Below are 11,755 nucleotides of genomic sequence, written 5' to 3' on the forward strand. Positions count from 1 at the left end.
GGTACTTGAGAGTGAAGACTTTAACTTTTGCAGTCTTTTGTAGCATATGTTATATTGTGATATGTAAAACTGGGGTTTTAAACATGTGTGTTTCAGAAATTGGGATGATATTGTTAAGGTAACTCTCATCATGTACGTCCAAAACTACTGTTATCAAAAGATGATTCAAAACTTCAAATGGTATGTTATTGACATGTATGATGTATGCATGTACGTTTAAATTGAAGTAATCTTTACAATGTTTTTGATTTTTACGCTAGACATTTTTACACTGTTTATCTTGGGTTAATTGTTCAATGTGAAGAAAGCATTTAGTTAACATAATGTACCAATACAGCGTATAATTGGCTATGCTAGTTTGTATAAGCCCATGCCAGTAGGGAAGACGACTTTAGGTGTAAACTTTGGGTGCTAAACATATTTTTAAGGCAGTTTCAGGCACATTATGCTCATGTATTAGGCAATAGCTCTGCTTGTTAGCATAGACACCTTACAGCATGGTAAAGCTGCTTTAGGTGTAAACTTTAGGTGCTAAAAATTACAATGTTACTCCCTTTTAAAGTTGTTTCAGTGCATTATTATGTCCAATACTGGCTGTACATACTACTTACTGCTTTTAGTGAAAGTGATGATCTTCAATATTACTCCAAACTTGGAGAATATTGTGTGCAGAACATCAAGGGTGATGGGATACAACATGTTCTCAATCACAGCACGTAATACATGGTTGGGACCACCGTCACGTTTCTGCATTGCTTCGAGGATCGCTTGCGTTTTCTGGAGGAAAATAAGTTTATTTTGTGCACCCTTATTTAGGGTAATTAAAGTGATGGCTATGTGTGAATTACTAAGATTCAAAAGGTAACTGTAGTGGTGACTGCATGAAATATACCTTTTGTAAATATAACTATTTTTAACTTAAAAATAGATTAAAATTGAATGAACAAATATAACTTATTTATCTTCGCATGGCGGGGTAACGACAGTCGTTATAACACGGGTGTTCTGTTTCATACACCTCAAGCCTGCTTACAAGTTACCATGTATGTAAAATTGAAATTTTCTTTTAATGGAAGAGCTATTTACCTATACTTTACAATATGTGTGATTGCATGGTAGCAATGATAGCAAAATATTTTGTAGACGTCGCTAAAATTTAAATAAAAACAAATATCTCCAACTTTATCTACTCATTGTTTGTGAGATGGTAATTTCCCCTATTATAGTTAGAACAATAGACATCTTATAAACACAGGAAGGACATGAGATCACCATGCAATTAGGCCAACAGGACAATAGGTTAAATACAAAGAATGTGACGATGGATTGGGCATACGCATGTCATATTGTTTCAAAACAGATTCCCTAATGTTGCAGTTATTTACTGTCTTTTGTTGCAGTCAGCAATATTAAACATGCTTTATATATTAATGGTATTTATAATAATAATGTAATATAAAACAGGATATAACATTTAAAGTTTGATAAAATGGGTTGTAGTACCTTTAGTGTCAGGTTAATGGGCTTACTACAGCCGTAATCTAATGACGTGCCACGCTGTAGGACCTTACCTTTATAGAATATGCCAAGGATCACAAACATTAGGTATTTACAATGTAACAGATTAGTCCAACAAATACTAACTAACCTAATAGCCATATACTTTTAATTTTTTACATATATAAATGACAATCAAACTGTTATTCAGATTCCACATAACAACATAATTACCAGTTGGTTTGGCGAGCTGTCTGTCTTCAGCTCCTTGTGATTTGAGAACTGAACATAAATTATCCGTTGTCTTATAGTGGGTGGGCTTATACCACTACTGCTAACCATCTGGTTGGCTATTTCTTCATCCTCCATTTCAAGGAAAGCTTGGTTCTTGCCCTGTGGTAAACAAGTGTGGAAGATTGTACACAAGCATATGAGATAATACAGAACTATAAGCATATGAGATGGTACACAACTATAAGCATATGAGATGGTACACAACTATAAGCATATGAGATGGTACACAACTATAAGCATATGAGATGGTACACAACTATAAGCATATGAGATGGTACACAACTATAAGCATATGAGATGGTACACAACTATAAGCATATGAGATGGTACACAACTATAAGCATATGGAATGATACATAAGCATATGAGATACAATACAAGCATTACCCAGTTGTACATAAGCATAATTATGAGACCTTATAGTTTAATACACAACCTACAATCAATAGGTTGGCTTTGTATTTGAAGTGTGTAAGATGGTACACAAACATAAGTATATGGGACCTTATAGTAGAATAATATATGTGTACAAGCTGTAATGAATAGATTAAATTGCAGGTTAAACCAAGGGTTGGCAACCTTTTTGTTACAGGTTACTGTTACATAATTACAGTAATTTTGGTTTAATTTTTTTGTGGCAGGACATTCAAACAATTCAAGTAGTTAAAACAAATAGATACAAGTGTTTAAGTTTCTACCTTTAGCATGAGGACATTGGTAACATGTCCGTATGACAAACCAAGCTGTATGACCTCATTGTCAGTTACGTCACCCGGCAAGCTACGTAGGTGAACCACTTTCGAGATTTGGCTTGGATCCAACTTCATCTGTAATGATAAAGTAAGCAAATATGATATAAAGGATAGTAAACATTGGGGTAATGGTCGGCTCTGGCTTAAATCCAAGGTCTTATTGTTTATCCCACAGTATGATTTCACCCATATAGAATAGAATGTGCATATACAATGTTGGGGTAATGGGCCAACTCTGCACTAAATCCCAGGTCCCATGGCATGCCACACCATAGCATCCTTACCTTCTTAGCCCCATTATCCACACTTCCAAGTCTGGAAGGATCATCACTGTTCCTCTGTAATGTAAACAATGTAGTTAATAAAGAGGTATATAGGTTTTTTAACTGCCTAAACCCCATTTTAAACAATAAAAGTAGCTATGTTTTCTTGAGAAGTAGCCAACTTGATTTTTCTCAGCCCGAAGACAGAGTATAAATAGTAATATTTTAATACTATTACAACGAAAAATATAAAACATTTATTATAGTAACAGTAGCTGCAGTTTACATGCATACATCTAAGGCAGTTCAGCAGTTGCACGCTACTCAATACAAGGTATGGAGTCCACCAATAGATGTAAGAACATAGACAAGAATGTGCGAGTTCATTCGTTCAGACGCATTTTTAGGTCTGTATTTTTGTCCGCGCCGTTTTAAGTATGCGGTAAGATTGTATTAATCGTAACAAACAAGCAGAGCCAAAGTATTTTGGCATTCAGAAAAGCCTAAAACTAATTTGATTTGTTTATAAAGTTAACTGACTTCATTTTCGTTAGCCACGGGGACGTAATAATTTGAGCGCCTTGCCAAGAATGTCTATGTTCATTCATTTAAACATATATATATATATATAAGAAGTCTGTCGACTGGGTGTTGGGGTAATGGGCCGTATCTTGCCTAAACCCCAGGACCTTCAAGAAGGACCTCACCCATATAGAATAACATGGACAAAAATGTCTGGTATTGTTCGCTACAGTTTAAGTTCATGTTAGATTGCATGTTAGCGAATGGTAAGACAAGACTGTTTTAATGCAGTAATAACGGCGCATATAATAGGAGACCTAATAACAGTAGTCGGGAGCTTGTGACAATAATTCTGTGTTGTTTGCTACAGGTTTTAAGTCTGTGGTGAGATCGTATGGCAGACAAGTGTGTTGCTGCGTAACGAATGCGCTGCTTGAACACGATACGTCGTATGCTGGGCGCAAATAACAGCTCAAACATAAGACGTAGTGTAATGATTCTATACAAACAACGATGGCGTATACCAGATATTTGCCGCTTCAGAATAACTAACTGAATGCGATAAGAATATTGGATTAAAAGATAAGATTTGTCGTCGCTTCTGCTAAACGTAGTTGCGATGTTAAGGATATTTGCCGTTTCGACTAACTGGAAACAATAGGAATTTCGGAAAACCATATTTTTTATATTTTTGATATATGAGAAACACCATACGTGTATTATTGTATGGTGGGGTAAGAAGGGACACGTCCCGTGTTTTCAATCCGTTTTATCGTCCCATTTGCTAGTAAACGATAAATATTTATAGAAATGTATAAACGTATCCTCATGGCTCTAAAGGAGCGTTGTTAATGTTAAAAATATGATCAGGTAATATGGGATATTATGTGCCAACGGTACCATCTTACCCTACAGTATTATTCTACAGCGAATGACAACACCGTTCAAATAGAACACCTTTTTACGATTATGAACAATTTCCAAATACGATAAAAACTTCGCTTTCTGCTTAACACACATCGTGTTTTTTAGATAATTGTGTTGTAATTAAACTGATACGTCATACCAACCGCGCTATTACGCGAGAGCAATTATTTCTTGCGCCATACATAACATAATTGTTATTTATCTCTTCGAATACGATAGCGAAAATCAAATTGATTAAAACAACTAAGGGAAGGGAATTAGCGGCAATATGACAGTCGTTAAAACACTGTAAGTAAAAGTTAAAAATGCGGCCTTCAAACCAATATATGGTAAACTCACATTGAGTTGTGAAAAATTAAATAAACAAATTACTATGCTATCAAGAAAACGGTGTGCATAAGTCGTATAGAACTAGGTTTTGAGTAATTCGCGGTCGAATGAAAGACTTAAATAGGCTTTCCGGGCGTGCTGGGGTGTTGGGCCAAATCTGGCCTAAATCTCAGGTTTTTGACAAAGACCTCAACCACTAAGAATAAAAAATCCACATCTGTAAGTTACCTTGGTAGCTGTGGGTATAATTGTATGTTCAAAGGGGCCTGCATTGAACATTACTTGGGGTGCGAGTTGTGTAGGCCCTGCAATACACATACTAGGAGGGCACGCAAGGGTTGGCACACTAACTTGTTGCACAGTACTGGGGTGGCCGGTAACCGGCAGGAAAACCAAAGACATTGTGGCAAAACTACGGTTTGAGTTTAATTTAGCAACTTTAAAATATCCTTAATTGCTGAAAACAAGTTATAGGTAATTTGAAACCTAAGACATTTTAGCTAAATTACGTATTTTATTGACTGGTTTTATTTAGTTAAAAAAAATAAATATCTTCTTATGCTAAAACGATGTAGCTTTTATTAAATGCGGAATGTGTCAAAAACCTTATCAAAAAGAGTAAAAAATAACTTATAAATTATAATTTTTTGATACAACTCGTTACGTAATTTTTTTATACAACTCGTTACTAAACTAAAACTAATTTCTTTACACAGGAGTTTACACAACGTCAAAGTTTGACAAACCTATTAAAAAGAAAGTTCGTTTCGCATACAAGCGTAACAAATTGCCTTGCGCTCTGACACCTGCGGTAAGTAAACGAATACGAGGTGTTATAACTGATTGAGCGAATGCGTTGCATTGTAATAGACGTTTTGTGAAACAATCTTTCTGGCACTTATTTGCGTACTGATGTTTCAATATTCTCTATAGGTTCAAACCTTGACGCAGCTACCATTGCCTACCATGGTTTACTGTTGCTGCCAGGTTTATTACGTTTTGTATTTTAAATCAGTTCTTTTGGCTTTTTATTTGCGTACCGATGTTTCTCGCCGTCCTATACAGGTCGTCTTCAACAGGCTTAATGAAACTCAACAGCGCAAAATACTGGTACGAAAAAGTAAGGAAAAATAGTATATATGCCCGTAATGGACTAGCTGTAAAACCTGGAGCTGTTTCTGTCTGCTTTTAAACTAAAGAGTGCTTTATAAAAAATGCTTCGAAAGTGGTTTTATTTTACGCTGATACGGTAGGGGGGGAATATAAGTACTACAATGAGCAAACTGCCGAAAACCTGCGTTTAAATCTAGACCTGTTTCTGTCTGCTTTTAAATTAACGCGTGTTTTATAAAAATGCTGCGAAAATGGTTTCGTTTTACACTGGTCGATATGATACGTGGACACAACGGTTTCAAATTCGTTCACTGAAACATATGGCGTGGTTAACACAGCAAATATTTACTTGCACAATCCTGTGTACCCTGAGCACAGTTTGATATTGAAAACTCATTTTTCATCCAGACTAGAAAACCGGTAGCTCCGTAACAGGAGGCTGCTATGAACGGCTGATTAGTCACCGGGCGCGCCTCTTTCTAACTTGTCGCTGCGATTAAAACGAAGCTTCATAAGCTACAGGGTGGAATTAAAAGTTTAAACGTTGAGTAACTGGAGTTTTTTCGGCTAAAATCGTAATTAATTGGCGACTTCGGTTAGGCCGTAACGCCTACAGCTACAGCCTACATAGACATGAACAGGATATTATTCTGACATAATTATATATTATAAAGATGATACCGACATTGCTTTAATAGCTACAATGAGTTGTATAATTTCGAAGATCAAAGCGGTTACGACTTATGAAATTTTCAAGATGTCAGAAATTCGTTACAGACAAGGTCGCCGCAAGAATGCGGTTTTAACCATAGTAGAATTGAGTTATCTTGTCGTGCAGATTAACTACAGGCAGCTGCTTAAGTAGACAATACGAGATAATTGTTACACAGCGAGCGCTAATATTGATTTCAAGTTTTGGGCTAAGACGAGACACGCATTCAAGCGAAGGTAGAAAACTTGGTTTTACGACTTCTAATAGGTTGTCTAAATCTAATAAAGTTGTTTAAAAAACATAAAAAAAACGAGTTGAAATTAAAGTTTTGAATTGAGTGAAGGCCGAAGTTAAAAGACGAAGATTTGGTTTAATTGAACCATACGCGAAAGCATACAACTGGTAAACAACGGCTTTCATATGCAGAATAGAATTAAAATTAAAGCACATACTTTAAACTTCGAATTTTAATAGTGGTTGCAATACAAGTGATTGGTTTTAAAGGCGAACCTTAACAAAGGGCTGTTTAACAAAGAATACAGAGCTAAAATCGAAGCACTGAATTCTAACTGGGAATTTTAGACTGTGGTTTAAACGCAAAGTTGTCATAAGACTCTCAACTATGCGTAAAGGTCAGACCGACAAACTTAAAGCGAACATGGAGTAAAACTTGGTTTAACAACGATTTTCAAATAATATTGAAAATTTGAAACGCTCGATTCGAAACTGCAAATTTAAAACGGAGTTCCAAACACGAACTTGTTGTCACGCGATTCCTTTATCCCTAGTTCAAGAATCAAAATTACAGCTTTACAACCTAATTCGTAACTACACCTGCAAGCATATAGTTCTGCTAAGCAACCTAGACACGGAGTGTAAGCTTGAATAGACCTCAGGACTTAATATTAAACATAGGCTGGCGTTACAAGGAAGTGGGCAACAGGAGTAATGACTTGTCGCCAGCGTAGCTACTAATTATGGTTGCCCGTCGTAAGAATAGATGGGAACGGGAAATCCTCTGCTACGTAAAGTATACGGGTGAGAAGACAGCCAAGCGGAACGGTGACGACTCAAAATGAGACGCTACTTTGTGTTTTTGAGCGCACTGAAATTGGGTGGTTGGGTTATTATTAACTATAACCATCGAGAGGTATTTACAACCTGTCAGTTTTAAAGTGAGATGCGAGAAATTGGTTTGACCTTAGAAACCACGTAGGAAATCTTGGATTAAAGAAAAGCTTCTCCTAGTACGAGTATTTAACACAAGAGATAAAACACGGAACTTCTGGTCAGTTTCAATACAAACATAACGGCCATATTTATATACGATTTTCGTTGTCTCGGTTAAAAAGCTAAAACTGTAGCTATACAAGATATAGCCGTCAATCTATACAAGATATACAACGAGCAATAAGCATCGTCGCTACAAAACCATCGATCTTTAGTAATTTCAGAAGTAAAAACAATTTTACATCCAAAAATCAAGCAAAATATGTAAAACCTTGGTAAAATACGTAGTAAACAACCATTTTCTATGAATTGCGCGCACGCTAAACAGCTGATTACACATAAATCGTCGCCGGTATTTGCGCAGAAGTGTTTAGCCCTATCCTGCATCTAACTTAATTGGTTTCAACTAACTATGATAAATTGCATGAATCTGGCTCTGATCTACTGCTTATAAAGTTGGATGATGCTTGTAACAAAATAACAATCAAGAAAAAAGTGCTACAAAAAAACGTAACAAACAAATCAAGTCAAGCGCTTTTTTTCTGGTAGTTATATATTTCGTGTAAAACCGCATCATCAGTCTCTAATACGAATAGAAAACTGCGATTCTGATGCCTTTGAGGTCGGTAGCTTCAACTAAGCTGATCGGTTGGCTGTCGTCGCGCAGAAATAACTGGCAATTGGCGTTTAACTGGATATTGAATACCAGTCTCGGGCATTCATTGCCAGCCAAGTAGAAAGAACAGTGCTGGCTTACCAGCTCGCTATAGACCACTGCCATTGAATGGTTGGGTTGGTGTAGCGTGGAGCGACGTTACGGATGAAGGTTTAGCTTTGTCGCAGTTCTACATGTTTAGCGTGGAAGTCGCTACTTTGAAACGGAATTTGCAAAGAGTTGGTGGCGCTAGGTCACAGACAGTGAGTTCCTGACGAAAACACGACGTTGCTACCACTGTGGGCGTGTGTGTCCTGAGGCAAGACATTTATGACTAATCGGCATTTCTCCAATCCAGTGGTCACTTATGGGTTGTCCAAATTGTTGGCCAAACAGAAAAATAATAATCACCCACAAAGTTACATACGTGGTAACTCGTAAGGGAGCACGAGATGTATGAAACAGAACACCCGCTAAAACGACTGTCGTTGCCCCGCCATGCGAGGATAAACAAATAAGCTACATGGATTCAACACTAACCACGAAACACGCTCGTTTTAAAACCTTCTTCCCACTTTGCTGTCAACATGGCGCAATTACATTTGTATTTAATGAAAGAAACTAATTCCACTTGGACTGTAGGCATCCAATGTCAGCAATGCAGGAAACCATTAGTCTGCTTCACCTCTGGGTTAAATTGCACCACGCAACTGCACACCAAATAATTCATTTCAAAACCAGCCATGCAATATATTATCAACACACTGCCTACTGCATGGGGAAACGTCATCTATTATTGTGTGTAAGTAACTGTTATTCCTTTTATTGGGTTGGGAGAAAACGAACCTTGTCACAAAGTTTAAAATCAATGGTTCAAAAAAGGGCCATATTTTGATGACTCCAATGACCCCCAAAGTATCGTACTTTCATACAGTTAATTTAATATTGAATCATAATAATTTTTGAAAAGTTGTTACTGCAAGTTCTAGCAACACCATTTGGGCTTAATTACAGAGCTTATTAATTAATATTGTACATTATGTCACATCAGGACAGCTTTGTTCAAAAAGATTCTGAATATATATATGTTATATATTCTCATTTTAAGTATCCCTTTTTACTGGATCCTAGTATAAAAGGTTAAAACTACTGGTAAAGAGTTTAAACATTTGGACAACGATTTGAAAATATTCCACCAGTTGACAAGATAAATAATAACAAAGCAATGTTGACATAGAGTTTAAGCAAAGTTAATATTGCCTTTAGAAGCTTCTGGCATACCAGGTAAAGTTGTGATAAGGCAAGTCAAAGGAAACAGTCGTTTGAGTTACGTCTGTCTCTTGTTTCCTTAGAAAACAAACTTAGTATAATAACTCAATATGGGGGAAAGGAGTGTCTTCTTCTATTCGATAACAAAGATTTGTTTACAAAATATTCAAGGATATCCCACATAATAAAGCGTTGGGGGAAGTTGTAACGAAATCATGCGTCATTCCTTATTCATGGGATCTTTTGTTGATTGATGGCATGTGGTGACATAAGATACCTTACCCCTGCAGTTTGTATTGTTGGCTTGTATGAGTAATCTTAATTGCAATTTACAAAGAAAAATGCTCATGTATTGGTTATGGTTCACTTGTTTTAAGTGTTTGACTTTTTTAATTAGTGTTTCACTTTCAGATGAATGAATATAGTGTATTAGTATGCTACTTATTTATCTTCGCATGGCGTAGCAATGTCTGTTGTTATAATATAAAAAGCCTACAAGTTACCATGTATGTAAATTTATGGGTGATTGTTTTATTTAAGTGTGGCTGACAAATTAGACAACCTATTATAAAACCTGTAACAAATTGTTATTGTCCAAACGCCAATTGACTCTAGCCACTACGCCACACCCCTTGGCCTTGACTTTTATTAAGTGTGGTAAACTATACTGTGACCATTACCAGTTAATAACGTCTAACAGATTATTTGTGCTCAAGCAGCAATAAAAAGCTGCAACTAAATAGCCTTGGTTACTAATTACATGCATTATGCAAAGCGCAATTCAAGTTACAGTAATTTAAATCTCTTTCCTAATTCCTATGATACATGTGCATAAATCCCATGGCACTAAACAATGTAAATGGATTACTCAACTCCATAAAAAGCTCTCATAATAAATTTGATACTGAGAGGCAATAGATATATAAAAACAAAACACTTTGTGCGTTTATTGTTTGTAGCAACACTAAGCCAACATTATTGTTAAATATAATATTTATATATAAGAATACTTTGCATAAATGTAAATGTTCAACCTGTTTATGCATAATTATATTTAATGCCGTCACTGAAAAGAATCAAAGTTTAATTCGAGGTCGTATCAGTTGTTAAAACATACATGAGCGTTTCATTTTGTTTGATGAAGGTAAAATAAAGTACCTTAATTTACTACAAGTTCACACAGTTGCGTTGATTTTACAAAATTCCAGGACAATAAAACATGTCAGTTGTACGCAGGTTTGTATTTTATGGATAAATTGCAATTTGAAAATCAAGGGTTGCTGCAACCCAAGCAAAATTGTCGGGGTAGGCTTGCATCCACTGTATAATTCAATACGGCTGTGTTAACACTTTACAAGTTATGTTGTAACTAGTTATGTTGATTAATGCTATGAAGACAGTTTACTTTAGTGCGAACCTACAGTTCCCTATTTTAAACCATTTATAATAAATTACACATCAAGCTTATCAATCATAATGCATGTCATAATGGTGTAAACATATTACATGACTCATATAGAGATTAAAACAGTTTTGTGATTGGTAACCTTGCTAAATATTTTAATACGGCGCCGAAACACTTTTGTGCAGTTTTAAAGTTAATTTTGACATACAAACATTAGACTTTTTTAAAATAAATTATACAGTAGGTATTAATGAGCCGTAAAGAATATTTTAACACCAAAATTAAAAAACTATTGCTGGTTATTAGCCGCAGAAATACTATTACTAATGATGGCCTTCTTGGATGACAATACAATAGCATATTTTATACAAAACCTGTGTTTTAAATACTTACAGAAAGTATCATATAGAATGAAACATATTTATCTTGGAATACAGTGAAGAATTAAATCAAAACGGGAAAAAATGAATTAGAAACAAAACGAGTTGTTAAAAACATAGAAGTAAATTTGTATAAATAAAACACCCAGAATAAATACCTTTGTTCCGTATGAAGGTTCGTAAAAGTTCATCACTTTCATATTTCCTCCACAGCTTGTATGTTTGGTCTTCAAAGTAATTTGCTCCGCTTGTAATTTGGCAAGTGTGAAGTGTACAGCATATACAGCAACAGCAGTAAGGACCAGAACAAGAAAATGGCCCAAATATAATGTCAAATATGTATCTACACTTGTTTAATGTACCTTTTATGAAAATAGAAGCAGTATTGCATTAGACAAGTAACTAT

At 35.6% G+C, this 11,755-nt stretch overlaps 1 protein-coding gene across 2 annotated transcripts in view; it reads right to left on the bottom strand.

The window, feature by feature from the left end:
* LOC100177852 (polypyrimidine tract-binding protein 1-like) overlaps positions 1-11,722 on the bottom strand; it is a 19,698-nt gene extending 7,976 nt beyond the window's left edge. The window contains exons 1-5 of one of the 2 annotated variants that reach the window (XM_002127691.4): positions 11,508-11,722; positions 2,828-2,881; positions 2,490-2,618; positions 1,732-1,890; positions 612-777 (exon numbers count right to left, since the gene is read on the bottom strand). In XM_002127691.4, coding sequence (XP_002127727.3) covers positions 612-777; positions 1,732-1,890; positions 2,490-2,618; positions 2,828-2,881; positions 11,508-11,549 — 550 coding nt within the window. In that variant the 5' untranslated portion in view covers positions 11,550-11,722. Of the gene's footprint in view, positions 1-611; positions 778-1,731; positions 1,891-2,489; positions 2,619-2,827; positions 2,882-4,813; positions 5,045-11,507 lie in introns of those variants that run through there. The other variant, XM_018813024.2, reaches the window with a different exon arrangement.
* Between the last annotated feature and the right edge of the window lie 33 nt (positions 11,723-11,755).

This window comes from Ciona intestinalis, chromosome 8 (genome assembly GCF_000224145.3).
Source record: "Ciona intestinalis chromosome 8, KH, whole genome shotgun sequence".
In the NCBI taxonomy this organism is placed as follows: Eukaryota; Metazoa; Chordata; class Ascidiacea; order Phlebobranchia; family Cionidae; genus Ciona; species Ciona intestinalis.